This window comes from Neophocaena asiaeorientalis, unplaced genomic scaffold (genome assembly GCF_003031525.2).
Source record: "Neophocaena asiaeorientalis asiaeorientalis breed wild unplaced genomic scaffold, Neophocaena_asiaeorientalis_V1.1 scaffold78, whole genome shotgun sequence".
NCBI lineage: Eukaryota > Metazoa > Chordata > Mammalia > Artiodactyla > Phocoenidae > Neophocaena > Neophocaena asiaeorientalis.
The window spans coordinates 16,707,699-16,727,611 of NW_020175018.1; the positions used below are offsets into that span (position 1 = coordinate 16,707,699).

A 19,913-nucleotide genomic window follows, 5' to 3' on the forward strand; every position below is an offset into this window, starting at 1 on the left:
AGCGCGCGCCGCTCCCGTTGCGTCATCAGCACGCGTCGCGCCCGCCCACCGGCGAGGCTGGAGCTTGGCCCGGGCGCCCGCTCCTCCTCCGGCGCGCTCGGCCTCCTGGGGCAAGTGCTTCCCTGCCCTGGCCTTGTCCGCGCCCCTCTGCGCGCCCCCAGCGGGGCACCTCAAGTCTCCTCCAGCTGTGGCCTTCTGAGGTCAGAGGTGTCCCCTGATAGGGACCCCCTGTGCTGAGAGACCCCAGTTAGGAGCTCCTTGAGCCACCCCGGCTCTGCTCTCAGGGCCTCAGTTTCCCCATCTTTAAAATGAAGACGCTGAGTAGATGTGGGGCAGGGTGCTTGAAAAAGGAGGGGCGGGAGGGTCGAGGGTCCCGTCGGAAACTCTCAGCCCAGCTTGCACCTTCTGAGCCCCCGAGACCCCGCCACTTGCTCCCGGGGAGGGGCGGTGCTGCCCCGTGACCCGATTGCTATGGCACCGGCGGTAACAATCTGGCCCATGGCCCCGCCCCTTCTCACCTCAGATCTCCCCAACCCACCCACCCCTTCTCCCAAGCCCTGGGAAGGGCCTCCCCGCCCCCCCGGGGCCCCAGACAGACACGGAGACACTCCAGCTTCAGGGCGCTCTGTGAGTGAAGGCCGCTCTAGGACAAGCAAGGTTAAAGCAGGCCCGGGGAGGGCCCACCCAAGCCCTGGATTTGGAAACTGGAGGGTGAGGGGGGTGGAGAATGGAGGGCGCCGCCGCTGCTGCCGCTGCCCTGAGAGAGAGAGTTGGGGTGGGACGCGGAGGGGGGAAGGAGGTCTGCGAATCGTGTTAATCCCCGGTGGGCAGCCTGGTATCTGACGCGGCACTGAATTGGGCGCTCTAGCTCTTGTCCGTTGCTATTCTTAGGAGGAGCTACCGTAATGTGAGCATTATGGAGCGGGAGTATGGCATAGTCAATACAGATTGCCCCGGAGTTCAAATCCTGGCTCCGCCCTTACTAGCTGTGCCAGCCTGCTCTGTGCCTCACTTTCCTCCCCTATTAAGTGGGGATTATGGAAGGTTTCCATGAACTAATATGTCAGAAGTATTAGACAGTGACTGGTGTGTAGTAAGTGCACAATGCATAGGGGCTACTATTAGTAATATATCTCATTTAATCTTTGCGCCAACCGTGAGAAATAGGTACCTTCATTCCCATTTTACGGGTGAGAAATCGGAGGCTCAGAACGGTAAAAATTTGTTAGCTGAGCCATTTCCCTTTTCTGGACCTCTTTCCTCATCAGCTGTTGATTATGGAGCGTTAGAATCAGAAGAGCCCTTGAAAAGCCTCTAATCCAAACTCCCTCATTTTACAGATGGATAAACTGAGGCCTGGAAAGGGGGAAATTCTAGGCCAAGGTCACTTGTTAAAGGTAGAGCCAGGCTGGAACTACGCGTCCTGACTCCTAGCCAAAGCCTTTTCCAGCAGCTACCAGCCTGGAGACATGCCCTCCAAGGGGAAGAGGCTCGCTCCCCCTCAGAACTGCCTTCTCAGAGCACATACACACTTTGGTAGGCTTGTCAAATTCAACTGCAAAGACAGCTGGGGAAGAAAAGGAAGCTGCCTCACCCTGAACAAAGAACACAACCACCAAGCCTGCCATTTGCACTGGAGAGGTTCAGTTTGCTTCCTGGACATTTCTGAAATGACTTGCCTTCCTCCTCATTTATTTTAAGCCCTAGGTGCTTTTCATACCACGATTTAATCTTCTTTAGCAGCCTGAAAAAATACAAATCAATTAAAGCCTAAACCCTATCGGATAATCAGTTTTTTCCTTCCTCCTCCCCCAGATCAAGAAGTGCCTGCACCCTGCGCCTTTCATCCAGACTAATCTGGCTGCAGTGACGCTTGTTCAAGGGGCGATCACTTTGGATAGCTTATTACAGCTCCTCTCACAATACTCCTGGTGCGCATGTCACAAGTCGATAGGATCAAGAACCAAGTCGGTTTTGCTCTCAGGGGCTCTTGGGGCCACCAGTCAAGGTAGGGCTGCTGTATCCCTAGAGAACTTGGCAGCTCCAGGAGGGTGGCAGGGAGCTGGGCACACAGGGCAGCCCCCTGAACGCTAGTCCTCGTTGCTCTGCGATGGGGAACAGGGAACAGTCTCACTCGAGCGGAAGCGAGGCCCAAGGGTCCAGGTAGTGCAGGCCCTTGGTATCCACTCCCCACCCCCAGCCACAGTCAATCTGGTATCTGGCGTGTTTCTCTCAATGGGCCATCACTGGGGGCTGGGGGGCGGAGGAAGGAAGGGAGGTATCCAAGATCCCAGGCTAAATAAAGTCGGGCAGAACTGAGTGGGGAAGCTGGTTAGCTCCCGTCCTAGCTGCCTGACCTCGGCTCTGTCACCTGTCGTCTGTCATGTGGGGGTGACCGTGGTACCCCGCTGAAAGGGCTGTAGCAAGGATCTGAGGTGATGCCTGTCCAGGGTTTACCTAGAGCCTCATCGAACCAGCTGTTATTAGGAGGATTGCGCCGAGCCATCTGGGATCTCAGCTCCAGTTCACCCTGCCCTGCACCCACCCACCTCCTGCAAATGCCCCTCTTGCAGACTGTGTAGCCCTTCTGGCCATTCCCATCTGGCTTCCCTGCTTGCTTTTCTCCTTCTCTAAACTACCGTTCACTTCACTTATCCTCATTGTCTGCCTCCCATTCTTAAAGTCCCTCCAGGGTAGGGAGTCTTGTCTATTTTGTTCAACGCTGTGTATCCAGCCCAGCACCCTGCAGGTGTCTGGCACCTGGTAGGCACTGCGGCATAAATGAATGAACGAATGAATGAACGCCTGGAGTGCTCTGCACTTCCTTGGCTAGAAGCTTCTGTGTTCACTCTCACAGCTCTGCCCGTCAGTGGGCCCTCAGCCTCGCCCTGCCCACCGCCCCCACACCTGCTCACGACATTCCCTCTTCCCACCCTCTGCCCAGGGTCCCACCCCTCCACCCACCTGCCCTCCTCCTCTCCAAAGCCGGCCTTCTTTTCTTTTCTATAAATTTATTTATGTATTTATTTATTTTTGGCCGCGTTGGGTCTTCGTTGCTGCACGTGGGCTTTCCCTAGTTGCGGCGAGCGGGGGCTACTGTTCGTTGCGGTGCGTGGACTTCTCATCGCAGTGGCTTCTCTTGTTGCAGAGCACGGGCTCTAGGCGCGCAGGCTCAGTAGTTGTGGCGCGTGGGCTCAGTCGTTGTGGTTCGCGGGCTCTAGAGCGTAGGCTCCGTAGTTGTGGCGCACTGGCTCAGTCGTTGTGGCTCGCGGGCTCTAGAGCGCAGGCTCAGTAGTTGTGGCGCACGGGCTCAGTTGCTCCGCAGCATATGGGATCTTCCGGGACCAGGGCTCGAACCCGCGTCCCCTGCGTTCTTAACCACTGCGCCAGCAGGGAAGCCCCCGGCCTTCTTTTCAAACCTCCCCGCCCCCAGGAGGTCGAGCCCTCAGCAGCCTTGGCTTCTTTCAGGGTGCACATCACGCCTGCTTTTACCTGTCCTGATTGCTGTGTTTCTGGCACCCGCTTACCTTTTGCAGCAAGGTGTGGGCCTCGCTCTCCTTGCCCTAGGCCAGGTCCTGGTAAGCCTGCCTCCATGCGAGGTAACAGAAAACCGCTGCACCCCAGGTCGACTCATTTCTGCCTCCAGGATGGGGCTGGGGGGCCTTGGCTGGCTGTGGCACGTGTTCAACAGACAGCAGGTCCCACAGCGTCCCCACAGCCCGGCTTCCCTCTCAGCTTGTGCTGAATGGGGCGGAGGTTGAGTGGAAGGAGGCCACTGCCCAGCGTGGCCCTGAACCAGGCCTGTCCCCAGTGGAGCTGCGCTGCTCTGTTGGCAAACACAGGCTACGGCTCCCAGGGGTGGCCTCAGGACGCTGCCGCTAAAGCTGCTCCATTCAGTTTGCAGCAGACCCACCTGGGCTGGTGGGGCACGATTGTCAGGCCCCCTCCTGGCATGGTTCCTTTTTTTTTTTCGGCCGTGCCTCACAGCTTGCGGGACCTTAGCTCCCCGACCAGGGATTGAACCCGCGCCCTCAGTGGTGAAAGCTCAGACCGCCAGAATTCCCTGGCGCAGCTCCTTTATGGCAGTGGGGCTGCGTTTAGCTCCCAGCCCAGGACTGCGGCTCCCAGCTCCAGCTCCCCAGCCCTCCCTCCTGTCGTGTCGTGGAGGCCACCTGGTGGTCTGTTCGCCTTTCATCCCCCTGATGCCGTCTCCTCTTACCACAGAGACTCCCTCATTCCGGTCCTGCTGTGTGAGGACGCTGAGGGAGACCCATTAGAAACAAGCCTCCTCTCCAGCTGGGAGCTGGCAGGAAGCCTGGCTGTGTTCTCCGCACCCCCCACCCCAGTGTTCCGGCCCCTTCCACTTGCAGCATCCCACTGGGGCCCCACCTCAGCACAGCCTCCTCTGACTGACGCGGGGCACGTGCAAGCCTGGGCTCCATGTGTGCCAGGGCCTCGTGGTGCAGGGACAGCCGGCCGTGGCCTCCTCTGACTGACGCGGGGCACGTGCAAGCCTGGGCTCCATGTGTGCCAGGGCCTCGTGGTGCAGGGACAGCCGGCCGTGGCACCTTCAAGGATGCTGGTCAGACATCAGGAAACCCAGGACCTAGTGCGTCTCTGGCACAAGCTTGCTGTGACCCCCTGGGCCTCAGTTTCCCCCGGAAGTTAAGGGGAGTTGATCTACTGAGCTTCCTTCCAGCCTAAACATTCCATGAATCCTGACCTGGAGCATTTTGCATGTGCTCAGCAAAACTGTGATGTCATGGAGGGCAGAACCCACTGCCTTTCTCTGCTCAGAGGAGATTCTGGACACGTCGTGGACCCCCTGGATGACACTGGGACAGTCTGTGAGGCACCAAAAGACAGTACTCCCCGCAGCGTCAATGTTTCCAACCAGGGTTATCCCTGCAAACTCCACAGGAGGCAGGGAGGGGGCACCCGAGGCCAACTGAGGCCCGGAGAAACCCACGTCTACAGCTGAGGGAAGGAAGTCTTGTTTCACGGCAAAGAACGTGGCCCTGGAGGGTAAAAGGGCTTTGGGTTGGGCTTGGCTCCGTCGCGGACAGCCTGCCGGGTTCTTGAGCAAGTGCACAGCCTCCTAGGGCCTTGTTTCCTTCTCTGCAAAATGGGGATGAAAACAGTCCCTGCTCCCCAGCGTTGTGGGGAGCTGCTGAGCCCTGTGCGCCGCTGAGAGGGACCATGGGCATCTCACAGCCCCCGAGCTGGATCCGCGGGTCTGGCCCTGGGAGCTCGACTCTCCTCTTCCTTGCACAGACCCCTCCTCGCCTGTGAATGAGCAGACAGGATGATGAATGAGGTGAAGGAATCCCTTCGAAGTGTGGAGCAGAAGTACCAGCTCTTCCAGCAGCAGCAGTTCACCTTCATTGCTGCCCTGGAGCACTGCAGGGAGAATGCCAGCGACAAGATCCGGCCCATCTCCAGCATCGGGCAGGTGGAGGCTCGCGGGCTCACGGGCGGGGCCGGGCCTCATCCCCTCACTTGAACGCCGAAAAAAAACCCAAGGCCCAGAGAGGGCCAGTGCATGTGTGCCAGAATCAGGCTCGGATCCTAACTGGTGGAACGAGCCGTTCACTCATTCCCTCACCAAATATGTGAGTGAATGGCAAAGTGGTTGGAAAGCGTGGGCTCAAGACTCAGCCGGCCAGGGTTTAGGTCCCGGCTCTACCACACGCCACCTCTGTGACTTCGGGCCAGTGATTCATCTCTTTATACATTTCGTCTGGGAAATGGATAAAGGGCAGCACACACCTCCCAGGGCTCTTACGCAGGTTTAATGAGATCATCAGCGGAACCCACTCTGTCGGCACCTGGGGTTGTCGGCCTGGGCTCAGGACAGGGATGTATGGGGAACAGATGCACACGGTCCCAGACACTGGGTTCCACTGTGGTTTAGAAACTGCGACCTGCCACGCACATTGCTAGTCACACGTGCAGACGTTGCAGACAGGCCAGGAGAAGGGGGTCACAGACCAGCTGTTCCCGGAAGCCCGGGAAGAAGTGGGATGTCTGGAGCCCGGTGCCATGGGTGTCAGCACCACCAGCGAGGCTCCCCAATTCTGAGCCCTGGGGAATCCGCAGCGCAGAGTACCAAATTCTGGAGGAAGCTGTTTAGATGCTAGGGTAAGAAGAGTCAGAGGGGCTAAACGGTGTACTTGGGAGTGATCAGAGCAGGCTTCCACAGCTCGTGACCCACGCCTTTCACATCAGGATCTCCTGGGGGCTCCCGGGCCCTAAACCCGCTCAACCACCATGTCTGGCACCGAGAGCCTGGCCTGGTGGGCGCACAGCTCTAAAACCTCCCAGGGGGGTTCTGCAGCGGGGGCAGCTTTAGAAACCCCTGCCCGAGGTCTGGGCCGCGGCACGGGAGTCCCCGGGGCAGGGCTCAGCCGGCCCCTCTTGCCGCCCTGCAGGTGCCCTCCCGACATGGCGAACTGCCTCAGCTGCCACGAGGTCAGGAACCACTGTGGAGGCGTGGTCAGCCTCATCCCCATCGTCCTAGACATGATGAAAGAATGGGTCGCCCACTCGGAGAAGCTGCCCTGCAAAGCGCTGCAGCACGTGAGTGAGCCCCAGGCCACAGGCACCCAGCCTCGGCTAAGAAAAGACAAGTGCGGGCAACCGACACAAGACAGACTCAAACCTATAGGGGCAAAACAGTGTTCAAAACCGCCCTGGAGACCAGCTGATGGGAAACTGTAACTCAGCTGGTGGCCTGCTCGAGCCCAATCCCATCCTGTCCCATCCCGTCCCGTGGGGCACTTTGCTACTAAGCTTGGTTTCCACTAGTTGATCCGTTTTCACTGGTGCCCACAGTCTTTGCCACTTATTAACCCCCAAGGGGACCGCCCCACGTATGACTGAGAACCTCTTTTCCTCTCGTGCTGTTACTTCTAACTTTTCCTCGCCTCTGAGCGTCAGGTTCCGTACTGATGAAGAGGACCCTCACTTAGTGTTGCCTGTAGAGGGTGTCCCGGGGAGGCCGGGAAAGGGCTAGGGCACTGACTATCCCGCGCGGGCCCAGCTTTCCCAGCTGAGCCGTGCAGCTGGAGGAGGCCCCTCAGCTCCCTTCCCGCCACAGCGGCAGCCATAGGCGAGACGCCACTCTCTGCAAGACAGGGCTGCTCCCGCCTCTCGGGATGCTGAGGGCAGCATGTTGAACTGCTCGGTGTGATCAGATCTCTGGACCAAAGCCCAAAGGGGAACGCACCCACCTTGCCTCTCCTTTACTTGGGAGAGACTGAGAGAAGCCGGAAGAATTGATTTTGTGGTTCCCGTCCGAGGACAGTTACCTGGTTTTCACAACATAATTGAGGCCCAGACATTGTAAAATGCGTCACTGGCTTCCGAGCTTGCCAGAAGTACTGTCTGACTGTTGGTTTTTGCCTCTTCACAGGGGGCGACTTAGCTTCTGTATTCTTGCTTCCTAGGGGGCGACAGTCAAGAATAGAAAGCGTTCTGCCACCTCTTTGCCTGGCCTGGTTTCCTGGGACTTATCCCTTAAAGAAAACGACATTCACCCTAAGACCCCAGAAGATGCTGGGCAGTAGCCTCACAAGCAAAACCACTAGCAAAGCGCTACCACTGTGGAGGGGAACACACCCCGCTCCAAACAGGGTCTGCTGTGAAGAGGTTTCTGCCAAAGGCCCACAGAAGGCCAGCCCAGTAACTCCTTGTACAGTTAGAGACCTACTCAGACAAGAACATCTGAATTTTCCAGACAAAACTTACAACTGCCACCTCGATGTCCTGTCCCGAAGGAGCTGATCCCGCTGTTAAATGGCAGAGCTGACCAATTTCCAGGGCAGCTGGGCAGAAGCGAGCAGTGGAAAACCATACTGCAGACGTAGCTTCTTCACTACTGGTCCTTTCCCAGTAAGGCCAGGGTGGATCTTGCAGTCGTTTAAAGGTAGTTTCCCTCCTTCCTCCAAACACCTGATGGCGTAGGGAAGGTGGTGGACGCGAGCTGCACTCCCTCCTCAGCACACTCGTAAGACACAGTCGGCAAGGCTCAGGGTCTGTAAGCGTTTGACAACTTCGGTGCCACCTGCGCTCCTCCAAAAGGGCTGTATTAAACCCAATGTGCCGGCCAACCCCTAGGAAGGCAAGCACACACCAAAAGCAAGGCTGGATGGCTGTGCAGACCCGGCCCGCCACCTGGTTTTGAGAGCTTTCTGGTAGAGACGGCTCCAGTCGCCTCCCCCTACACCACCATGACACTTTGTGGGAAGAGCGTGAATTTGAGGCAGATACAGGTAGGATTTGTGGCTCTTTGCCAGAACAAAAGGATCTTACAGGGACTAAAGCCAGATTCCACTTGTCAGCACCCCCTCCAGCCACCCAAGGTCACCAACCAATCCAGACCCTGAGGCTTTCCATCTTTGGACAAGTTCCTACTTTGCCTATAAGCCCCTCAGAGGCCAACATGAGTCACTTCATGTCAATACAGCAAAGTAGTGCAAAACAATTTTTTATTTGTTCACAGTTAAACACAAGCAACTGCCTTGACATTTTAGAACATTCTAAGAAGGACAGCAAACCCTTTTGATTCCAGCGCCCATTCACTAAGGTTGTACCATTTCCTCTTGCAGTTCGCATTTATGGCATCTGATGTGGATTGTTTGACATGCTTTTAAGATCAAGACGGGAAGGTGTAAACCTTTTGACAAGAGATGACTTCCTTAAATTTAGCTAAAAGCAGTCAGCCAAAAAAAAATCTGTTTTTCAGTGATGGGACCCCTTTAAACTGCAAGTCAGCCACATATGGTTGATCCATGATTGAGTTACAAAACTAGATTATGTCTTAGCAAAATCTGTTCCTCCATAATATATGTATGGTCCATAGACGTCTTCTGAAAAGTGATCACTGATTCTTCCTAGTGCAAAATGCCTGGCTGCCTCTTCAATAAGCCGAAGTATCTGCCGCCAAGGGCAGCGCCGTACCCTCCTGTCCAAACACTGTATCACGGTGGGGAGAGGGAGGAGGGGTTGGCCTGGGGGGGAAGGGTCTCCTCTAAAAGGTCTACTCCAATGGTTCCACTAGTCTACTTATCCCCGAGGATGGACAATTTTGTGGCACCAGGACGGGAAGGGGGAGAGAAAGCTCCTCTGCCTTCGTTAAGTCGTTTCAAGGCCAGAAGCCGTCGTGGGCCCAGGTGCTCGACTATCGCAGGCAGGCTCCCCTTGTAGCTACAGCCATCTTCTCTCAGGGCGGCACATACAGACTGCAGGACGGAGTGGAGAAGACGGAAACACCGCTCCCCCGGGCACATCAGAGTCACGGACGGGGAAATGAGCCACGTGGGGACAAGGGTCACAGCAGCAGCCCGGGGGCCAGGCCCCAACCTCAATGTGTTCTTTCATCTATAAAGAAAAGCTTAATCAAGTGCAATCAACTCCTCTGTTGTGGTCTGGGGGAGGGCAAGGGCACATGTCAGAGAACTCTGGATGTAAACAGATACGCAAACATCTTCGCATACTCGTGGCCGGTCAATTTTAACGCACGTACCTCGAACAGTGAAAATGCCCAGAGTGAGACGTGCCGATTTGGGTCATTCCACGAAAGACAGCTTTCTTCCCCGCGCGAGACACACACTTCCGGGTGGGCTCGGGCTGCTCCCGGAGCCACTCTGAGGAGACGGCGGCCTCTCAGAGCATCCGCACAAGGTGGGTGGCACTCCACCTCGAGAGCAGCTCCGGACTGAATCTTCACTCTGCCCAAACCCTCCTTAGACCTCTCCACACTTTCTAACACCTCTTACTGCTTTTGGTTAGAAAAACCGCATCTCCACGTAGTACTGTCTCTCACTTGTTCTTCAGTTATTTCTTTCTGGCTTCAAGTGGTATGTTCTGGTATTTGGTGAAAATTCACATTGACTGGTCATAGCACTTTTGTTATATTCTCTACACAGAAACACCCAATTTTTTACTCTTAACCGTGAGTCTGAACATCTGTGGTCTCCACGAACCCTCTCTCATCATCACGGTCATCTTATTTATCCTCTTTACAAAACTACTAGAGTTTTATCTTTCTCAACAAAAACACTGGAAACTACATGTGCTGTTGCAAACGGGGACGGCCCAGGTCTGGAGTTTTGTTTCCCACTGTCCCGGTTTTGCCCAGTGGGAAGCCGGCCTCTGTGGCCATGGTGGCACGGTGGGCTAATCTTTCCAACTGCCAGTGGCTTCCAGGACACTTCCCTGGATTGTAACAGTTTACCTTTTAAGAAGAGTCTGGACTATTTCCACCTAAACACATCACATATATTCTGGCTCACAAAGCAGCTTATCTGTCACTTCTCTCTCCACTCACAGAGCCTAATAGGAACCTTCAGCAGCTTATTCCCAAAGGTTGGGCAGTTTTCCCTCCTGAAAAACCCTGCTGACAAACCTAGGGAGGTCACATCTACCCATCCACCTTATATGGTTGGTCCCAGCACTCATCTCCAAGGAAACCTCTGACCCAAGAAATGGTCTTCATCCCCTACCTTTGGATTTCAGTTAGTTTTCTTATTCATGACCAGGTATTTCTTCCAATTCCACAGTGACAGATTTCATAGACTTGTGACAGAACCTTGTCAAAAGCTTTTAAAATCCGTGAAAGCTCTGTCTGATAGAGATTCGTGTACTTACCTACCTGCAGTAGATTCAGGAGCCCATTCTCTCTATGGAGACCATGCTATCATCTCCCCTCCCGCCCTCCGCAACGACGCTGCAGTGCTCCCTTTTAAAACAAGGGTTCACGCTCCCAAGACTCCCAAGAAGCAGACTCCAATCTTCTCTCGGGGTCTACGCTGACCCTGGCTAGTGTCAGGTGCTGAGTGGAACAGGTCATGGACACTTTTGGCCAAACAGCTCTGAAGCAGAGGCAAGCCTGCTCCAAGTGACTCCGGTGGAGGTTAACCCTAACGTCTGTGAATACAGGCTCTGCCTCGAATGTGACGGTTCTACTGCCTTTGCCCCGCCTGTTCCCAGGCCTGAATTCTCTCTCGGGAGCTCCTCTACCACCGTCACCTTTCCATCCTTAAAAATACTCACTGCCGCACAATCGAGTGACCCGCTGACTCTTGGCAAGTCTACCATTTTCAAAACCAAACCAAACTTTACTATCGACTCAAGTCCTCTGCAATATAAAAGCCTAAATTTTCAGGCCGGGTAACTTCAGCATGACTCCAGGCCTCCATCCCCGAGCCTTGGCTGAGTAAAATCCATGGCCTCCTAGAGCCCAAAGGAAGCCGAGTGCAGCTGCTGGGGTCAGCCATGGTTATAAAGCTGAGCAAACGGATGCCCCGGCTGGAGGAGTATGCCAAGGGCCTCCGGCCCGGGGCCCCGGTCCACTTTACCACGCTGCCTCCTTCTTCCCTGTATTTTTACAACCTGTCCATTAAAAATTTTTTTTCCTTTCTTTACATTGGCCTCCTTGCTTTTGCAGTTAGGGTAAAGGCTTTGATTTAAGCGCCTGGTATCTTTGTTCTGTGGCACAGATCTCCTGGGCTTGGGGAGGGGATAAGCATTTAGAAACAGTTTTAATAGTTACCTTGTAACTTTTCTTTTCCTGGATTTGTTCACGTTTTCCTTTTCTAAATAAAACTTAATAGGAAACCAGAACGTACTGGATTTTAAGCTTTCCTTTGGAAAAAGCTGAATTAAACATCCACGGTGTCATTCATACTCCACATCAGGCATCCAGGGGCAACTGCTGGCCCCACGCTGGGCTGGAGCAGTCGGGCACACACCCTTCCTCAAGCTGGGATCCATCAGTCACACCCAGAAATCCCGTCCCAAGGAGGTGGCCTGCCAGTACAGCCATGGTGACGTCGAGTCTCATTCTCTAGCTCCCTTTGGTTATTTAGGAGGCTAGAATATTTATTGCCACACTTTGAAAAACAGACTTTAACCCTCATGTGCTGGAAGCTTCCATACGCACTAAAGTTTCGTACCATTTCAGTTTGCCGTTTCCCTCTTCATGGATGAACCCTTCTACACTTTTAACTGAAAGATGAGAAAGAAAAAAGCCAAGTTCACTGGCTCTTTCCTACCAGTCTCCCCCTGCCTCAGCCTCGGCTGGATCACCAGGCAACAATTCTTAGGCTTCTAGCATTCATTTCAGGAGCACCTGCTGAGTTCAGATTCTCTGCCACGACCCACGTTCTGACTTGCGTCACCTCTCCCGAGCACGTGCAGGCAGCCCACTGGGTCCAGGCAGTCAGCTCTGTCAACCCTCTCCAGGACTCTGCTTTAATGCTCTGCCATGACCAACACGTGCAAGGGGAGCAGCATCAAGCCCCCTGCAGGGTCGGCCCCTGAAGGTCAGCATTGGGGTGAAAAAGCTGTTACCTTTTTCGTGGCCTAGAATCTACTATAGCGAGGCAACGCTCACAGCCTGAGACACGATGGTCGTAAAACTTTGAAGAAACTCTTTGGACCTCCAGAGCCTTTCTGCTGCAGCATCCCAGAGAAGCTGACGTAAACAGGAGGCACACGGGACAGGGAAGAGAGGCAAACAGCTAGCACCGCCCCGCCTGCAGGGGCAGGTCCTCATCCCCAGCACTGTCCTTTTCAGGAGGCTGCTCCAGCCACCATCCTCCCTCCTGCAGAGAGCACGCCTGACCACCCACACCCCAGCCTGTAATCAGAGCAGTACCAGCTTTCAAGCAAACGCCACATAGGCAAGAGGTAGTGGGGCGGGGGGACAGAGCGTTCCCGAAGGGGAGCATGGTCTCCACAGTGCCAGCTCCAGACTTTTCCAACAACAGACCTTTGTTCACATGGAACTTTCTAGGAAGCTTGTCAGAACGGCCAAAAGAACTCAAGAGAATAAACCATCGTTTTTCTGGATCTGCGGCTTTAGATGATGGATGTCAGAACCAAAAGCAGTGACAACATCTCACGTAAAAGCTCTCACGGGAAGATGATCGACTTTGCATGTCACATCCTCCTGGAAAGGGACAAAACCAGACTTACCTGTGATGCCAGCAATGACCTGGGCTCACGGAGAGCCCGCCCAGCTAACTGGGCTTCAGGAAAGGAGCGGGTGGTGTGGTGGGTTAGACTCCAGGATGAAATTTGGCCTCGTATTGCACAGGTTCAAAGGACACAACGATTTGGGGGGAAAAGGAAGAAAATAAAGCTAGTGAGGAACGCACCCTGGCCCTCGGGTTAGTACACGCTGCCAGGTAAATGAAAGAGAGGGTGGCCAAAGGGAAACCGAAGAGGCATTTCAATGCCAGATGCAAAAACCGTTCTGCGTTCAGTCAACCGTCAAAGGACCCCCATCCCATTTCCTCTGCGGGAGCTACAGCCCCTCAACGCCTGGAAACAGGAAAGCTCTGAGACGGGCACTCGCGCCTCCCGTTCCAGGCCGGCGACACACAAGTTAACACTGATCGACACCGTCCCTAGCTGTGCTCGTGCTGTGCCTCGTTGTAGTCCATGATGCGGAGCTGTCCCACGCTGTCTGGCTTTGGGGGAGGTGGCTGCGGGCCGTCTAGGTTCAGGGGTGGCTTGGCTTCCACACCCGAGTCTTTGCCCAGCTCTGTCTTTAGGGTCTCAGAAAGGCTACTGCTGGTCAGGCTGTCCTCATCGCACTGGCTCTCACTCTTATTACGAAATAGCTCTCGAGCCTTCATGCCCAGGAAGCTTTTTGAACTAGGAAGTGAGCCGACAGTCATAGGGATGCCCGTAGTGGGCTCTCCCACGGCAGTCTCCCACCGACTGCTGCATGGGCCCACCCTCGGGTTTGGGGGTTTCTCTGGGGTAGAAAGCTCACTGCCGCCGCTGCTGCTGCTGCTGCTGCCGCCTCCGCCTCCTCTACTTCCGCTACCGCCCCGGGCGCCGCCGGGCCTGGGGGGCTTGGTCTCCCCGTTAGGGCCAGATGCCTCTTCATTGTTGTGCCCTGTCACAGAATCCGAGCAGCCGTCACGACAACAGTCGAGCCTGTAAGAAATCCGAGGAGGAGAAAGGGAGCCGATGGTTGCAGTGCCCGTGTTTGGGAAGCATGGAATTACCCGGACGCGCGCTCGCACCGACGCTGAACTCTGCCGGCCCGCTCTATGTTCTAGAAGAGAGGACTCCCGTGTTGAGAGCTCATGAAGAGAAACCTAAGCCACAACCAGGGATATCAGATGGCGATCTTAAATAGGAACGCTTCCCAGGACCATTATCAAGTGCCTCGGGCCCCAGGACAAGGAACTCAGAAGGATGGCTGGGTGCTCTGAGGGATGCAGCTGAGAGCTGCAGGCTCGCCTGTCAGGCTGGGACCGCTGCTAACACCACGCGATGCCTCCCTGCTCTGTCAGCGGCAGCCTCACGATGAGGCCATGGCTGCCGACTCTTTGCTCCTACCTTTCTTCCGCTGCTTCGGCTGCTTCTGTTTTTTCTTCTTCAAGTTTTTTCAGGAGGCCATCCTTCTCCAACCTGCCGTATAAATCTAAGATCTCCAATTCAAACACTTGGGTGATCCTCTTCTGAGCTTCATACCTGCTCTCTGCGGCCTGCAGCTGTCCTCTGAAAGATACAGACCACCCCAGAATGTGGGAAGTTCTACTTAAATACATCAGAGCAAAAACCTTTCCCCCTGAAAAGTTACCTTGCCTGGAGTTTGACATCCTCTAAATATTTTTTCTGTTCCAAGAGAAGGTGATCTTTCTTGGCTAGATGAGATTCCAGTTCCAAAATCCGTTTTTGAGCAGTATCCAGCCTCTGATTCTGCTGGAGAACATGGCTTCTGTTTTTTTCTAGTTCTTTCCGATATGCAGTTTTCATCATTTCTACTTCCTGAAAACAAAACAAAACAAACAAACAAAAAAGGAATTGGAGTACTTCTAAAAAATGAACATGCCGTATCCACTTTGAAAAATCAATGTAACAAACACTGAGAAGGTACTTTACTAGTATATTGCTAGTGGAAATAGAAGCTAGTACAACTATCTGGAAAGTAGGCTGGCGGTAAGTACCTACTAGTCCTTCCCTGAAATCTATCCCTTAGGAAATCATTTGAAACATGAATAGACATCTGGGCACAAAAATACTCAGCACAGCGCATTCAGAAGAGCAAAAAACTAGAAACTATGAAGTCTAGCGTCAAGAAAGTAAGTAAATTAAAGTACATCTTCTATTTAATAAGATTTTTAAAATTATGTGTATCAGTAAAGGATAAAAAAGCAGATTATAAAGCCACGTGAATAGTGTGATCAACTACGTTAACACACACATTCCGAAAACATGCCAATATTCAGCTATGATTTCAACACGGTGGAGGCGTGGGCCGGCACAGTGGCGTGCAGTTCGGAGTGGTGGCGGTGGAGGCCGGCGCAGTGGCAGTACGGGTCGTTTGTTTTCTTTTCTACTCTTCTCCCTCCCCTAATACCAACTAAGAAAAAGCTAGAGACGCAACAGGAATGAACATCTGCAGACCAGGTACCCTGACAAGGTTTGTCAATCACGCCAGGAAGACAACCTGCCTGCTGACCGATGGAAACAGCAAGTGTGCGCTATGCTCAGAAGAGAGGTGGAAAGGATGCTTTTCTAACAAGTATATGCTACGTTTGTGTTGTGTGGCTTTTTTATTGTGGTAAAATATGCATAAACTTAAAATTACCATACATGTGTCTTTTTAAAAGAGATAATAAACCACACAGAGCAAGGAGATGAGCTTCCCTGAACGCACCCCACCTCGAAGATGACCAGCAAGCCCAACGCTTCCTCGGTCAGAACGGGATCGAGTTAAGCTCAGGACTGGGGCCAGATAATGCGGCCGCTCCAGCTATGCCTGAGGGCTCCAGGCTTCGGCATAGGTTAGGTAAACAAACTGAACTCTTGTCGGAAACGACAGTAAGTACTTATGGAGAATCAAACAAAGCATTGAACTAGGAACATCTATGCACTATCACTAACTCTCACAGCCATGTAAGAGGCGCTACACCCAGTACCTACCAGCCATTCCCCACCTGACGCTCAGATACCCATTTCTCATCCCCTACTTGACTGAACAAGAGGAAGCCCAGCTCCAGGTCCAAACACAGGTTCAAAGCCATGGCTAGCTAGGGATGGACACATGACATAATCATGGCCAATAACAAGGGTGGGAGGTCTGGTGGAGAGTTCCTGGGAAAGGTTTCCTTAATGAGAGAGACCTGCAGGAGGCGATGCTCTCCTCCTCCAGGGGACATCATGACATCTACCTGTGACAGTGTTAACTGTGGCACACACTTTGCAACCAGGAGCACAGACCGCCCAAAGACAAGGTTGAGAGGATAGGTCGAGTGGTGCAGAAGAGGGGAAAGAACGAGCCTCCTTGCTGCTGTCCCTCAGCTGCTGACTTGACCAACCTGGAACTCACCTGTCTCGGGACTTCTTGTCAAGAGATACAATGAAACTCTTTATGGCTAAGCCGGTGAAGTCTTTTTCTGTTGCTGCCTACAGCTGAAGGCCGCAAGTCAGTATCACCATGCGCATTTTATGAACGGTGAAGCCAGGCCCAAAGAGGTCAGGTGGCTTGCTTGAGGTCCCGAGGGGGTAAGTGTTCTAACCAAAACACGGCACCGTGGCACGCATCCACATTTCTCTCGGGAGAGTTAGGAGTGTGTTTAAGTAAGCTTTTTCAGAGGTTCTCTAGTCCCTCAGGTCTCTTTTCCCTTCTTTCTTTTTCTGAGGCCATTATACTTCCAAAATGAACAAGAGCTGGTTTCTAGAGAAAGTTCCACATTTAACATCCTTCTAAAGGGAGTCTGAATCTGAGAGTTGAGAGAAGCTGAGAAATAAGAATAACTATTATGAAAATTCCATCTCTCTGATTCTAAGACTACTCCCTACATTTGGCCAAGGGAAAAGAAAACAAAGCTTTACAAAGCAAAAGCCCAAGAAATCCTAAAAAGAAAGCCTGTGTTTGATGAAGAAGTTAGTGACAGGAAGCATCTAACATTTCTTCTTAAAATTCCATTCCCAACTCATTCACCAACATTATCCGAGGCTACTTATAAAGTGACATAAAACTTCTGCCTCGACACCACTGGTAAGGCACTAATTCATGTAAGATCATCCCGACACTGGCCTTGTTGCCAGGACTGAGCCACCAACTGCTGAAATCAAATTCAACATTACGAAGAAGAAAAATATTTCTAGTAGTATAAACCCACAGCCCAGAGAGTTATATGCTAAACAGAATTGGCTCCCCATCCTTTTTCTTTATCTGTTAGCCTGTCTCTCTCTCTTTAAAGACGGGGGCATGGGTAAGAGAAGGAAAACACTTTTGGGACTTCCCTGGTGGTCCAGTGGTTAAGACTCCACGCTTCCACTGCAGGGGGCACAGGTCTGATTCCTGGACAGGGAACTAAGATCCCGCATGGCACGCGGTGTGGCCGACAAAAAAAAAAAAAGAAGAAGAAAAACACTTTTATCACCTAGTCTGTACCAATTATCATTATGTGCTTTCACATATAACTGATTTAGTTTCAAAGCAACCCAACTAAGGGAGACAAGTTTGTGTGACAGCTGAAAAGTGCCTGTGTTGCCAGACCAGGGAGAAGTGGAAATGACACTAGGTCTGCCACGCTATCTTTCAGGAAACAGTTCATAAGCCATTCTCCGTGCTGTGCCACAGACATATTGCCCGGGTCCTAACAGCACCCCAGGTAGGGTCTGGCTCCTCAAGCCCACATACCTTTGTGGTGTCTGAATGCTTGTTCTGCAGTTGTTCCAAATACAGCTCGTTGACTTCCCCGAGAACCAACAGCTGCCTGTTCAAGAACTCCATCTGCTGTTGGACCGACTCACTATTTGAGAGCTAACAAAAACACAGAAACAAGCAAAGTGAAAGATCTGACGACACAAAGCTAGCAAATGGACATTAAACAGGGAATCAGCTAGGAGCACACTATCTCGGGCTGAGTCAGTGTAAACAACCCCCATGGTTTCAAAGGCCACACCAAAACGGCTGGTGGGGAGGAAGGGATACAAGGGCAACAAAAATGGACAGAAACGTACTTCAAAATTGTCCCTATGCAAAGGGGAAGAGGCGCAAATGCTCTACGTCAAAACTGGCCACCCACAGGGCACCTCGAGGAGATGGGTATGTACACAACCACCACAGCAGGGACGTTAGGTCCAGTGGGATAAAGCCCTGGGGTAAACCCACAGGTTCTTGAGTAAGTGATTTACATATGAGTGCAATGACTTCCAAAGAGGTAAAGATCATAGCTCAAAAGCCTGAACGAACTCTTCACATTTATGTAAACGAAGTATTAAGAACAAGTTCCCAGGATACACATAGACCAGGGCTCAGGCTAGGTAGTTCCCTGCTGCAGGGCCGTCCATGCACTGTCTGATGTTTAGGAGCACCTCGGCCCCTCCCACTCAATGTCAGTAGCATCAAAAACGTCAACCAGTGGTGGTGCAGTGGTTAAGAATCCGCTGGCCAATGAAGGGGACGTGGGTTTGAGCCCTGGTCCAGGAAGATCCCACATGCCGCAGAGCAACTAAGCCCATGCGCCACAACTACTGAGCCTGCGCTCTAGGGCCTGTGAGCCACAACTACTGAGTCCGCGTGCCACAACTACTGAAGCCCGCATGCCTAGAGCCCATGCTCTGCCACAAGAGAAGCCACCGCAATGAGAAGCCCGCGCACCACAGCGAAGAGTAGCCCCAGCTCACTGCAGCTAAAGGGGGCCCACGCACAGCAATGAAGACCTAATGCAGCCAAAAATAAATAAAAAACAAAACAAAACAAAAAACGTCAGCCAAAAATGTCTCCAGATATTGCCCAATGTCCCCTGGGGGGAAGGGAGCAGAATCACTCCCTGTTGGGAAGCCCTGACACAGACACACGAGTAATACACGTGTCCTGTCTGGAGGAAGGACATCAGCAGTGGTGTGAGCATGGCCCAGCTTGCCCGCCTCTTACCTTCTGAGACACCTGGCTGAGCAGCAGCTCGGTGTGGCACACCTTGCTGTTGGCCTTCTTCAGTTCTATGCGCAGCTCCGCGATCATGTTCCTGCAGTCCTCCAGCTTCGTCTGCCCAAGGAGACGTGCCAGGAAGTTACAGGGTGCCAGCAGGCCAGGCCACGGGTGCACCTGGCCATCGGCCCACAGAGAACCGGGAAAGCCTCGTGCCTCTGTTGCTCTACTATTCTTGGGCCATCAGGCTTAAAACTAACTTCTTAGCTTTAAAAAGTAAGTTATAGTTAATTTCTGAGTTTCTGACTGATTATCAAAAGGAAAAACAAAAAAGCGCTTAAATCTGCAGTTCCCAAACTGTGCACCAAAGAGCCCTAGGGCTACACAGCAGGTTCACAGAGGCGCTGTGGGGCTAGTTTTAAGTTTCGAGGGAAACACAGCGACATCTACTGGTCATGATGTGAACTACTAGCTAGAGGGAGCTCAGCGTTTCAGTTATCAGGGGCTCTACGTTCCCGTGGAACACGTATCATCTTTGCAAAGCTGGGCTTGTAGGTGGTTGCTGTGATAAACATCACCATGAGAAAACCAATGTGAAACAGGAATTGAGGGCGTCAGTGTCTCATCTGATTCCAAGGTCTGAGACTCGGCAGTGCCCAACAGGTACACACACCGCATTTGTAAGTGACCATGGTCACTCAAAAATGAGATTGAAAATTGAAAAAAAGTATGTGTATTATTTTCTAACAGCTACTAAGTCGTTAGGACCTAAATCCTAAGTTGTCTGGATCTACGTACTAGGCAGAACTGTTAGATGTTTCTTTTGGCTGTGGAGTACCAGGAAAAAATTAATGAAATGCCGACAGAACCGTGAACCCAGAAAGCTGGGGACCCTCTGCCCTAAATAAAAGGTACCTGACGTGAAATCTACGTGCCACGATTTCAGAGATGAAGCAGGTGCCTTCCCGCCCTTTCCTGGCGGCCTCTGCCGGGCGCCGCAGCG

At 52.9% G+C, this 19,913-nt stretch overlaps 2 protein-coding genes across 7 annotated transcripts in view; one reads left to right on the plus strand and one right to left on the minus strand.

Moving 5' to 3' along the window:
* The first annotated feature begins 5,308 nt into the window (after positions 1 to 5,308).
* On the plus strand, positions 5,309 to 7,568 carry SPACA9 (sperm acrosome associated 9). The gene is made up of 3 exons (XM_024762226.1): positions 5,309 to 5,466; positions 6,432 to 6,579; positions 7,449 to 7,568. Exons 1-3 carry the CDS (start codon positions 5,309 to 5,311, stop codon positions 7,566 to 7,568), a joined length of 426 nt encoding a protein of 141 aa, XP_024617994.1.
* A 904-nt stretch (positions 7,569 to 8,472) lies between these two features.
* The window catches only part of TSC1 (TSC complex subunit 1), a 48,567-nt gene continuing 37,126 nt past the window's right edge, over positions 8,473 to 19,913 (minus strand). For 5 of the 6 annotated variants that reach the window (XM_024762383.1, XM_024762380.1, XM_024762384.1 and 2 more), the window contains 5 exons: positions 18,917 to 19,027; positions 17,678 to 17,800; positions 14,606 to 14,793; positions 14,362 to 14,523; positions 8,473 to 13,953 (listed from right to left, as the gene is read on the minus strand). In XM_024762383.1, coding sequence (XP_024618151.1) covers positions 13,416 to 13,953; positions 14,362 to 14,523; positions 14,606 to 14,793; positions 17,678 to 17,800; positions 18,917 to 19,027 — 1,122 coding nt within the window. In that variant the 3' untranslated portion in view covers positions 8,473 to 13,415. The remainder of the gene's footprint in view (positions 13,954 to 14,361; positions 14,524 to 14,605; positions 14,794 to 17,677; positions 17,801 to 18,916; positions 19,028 to 19,913) is intronic. The other variant, XR_003005601.1, reaches the window with a different exon arrangement.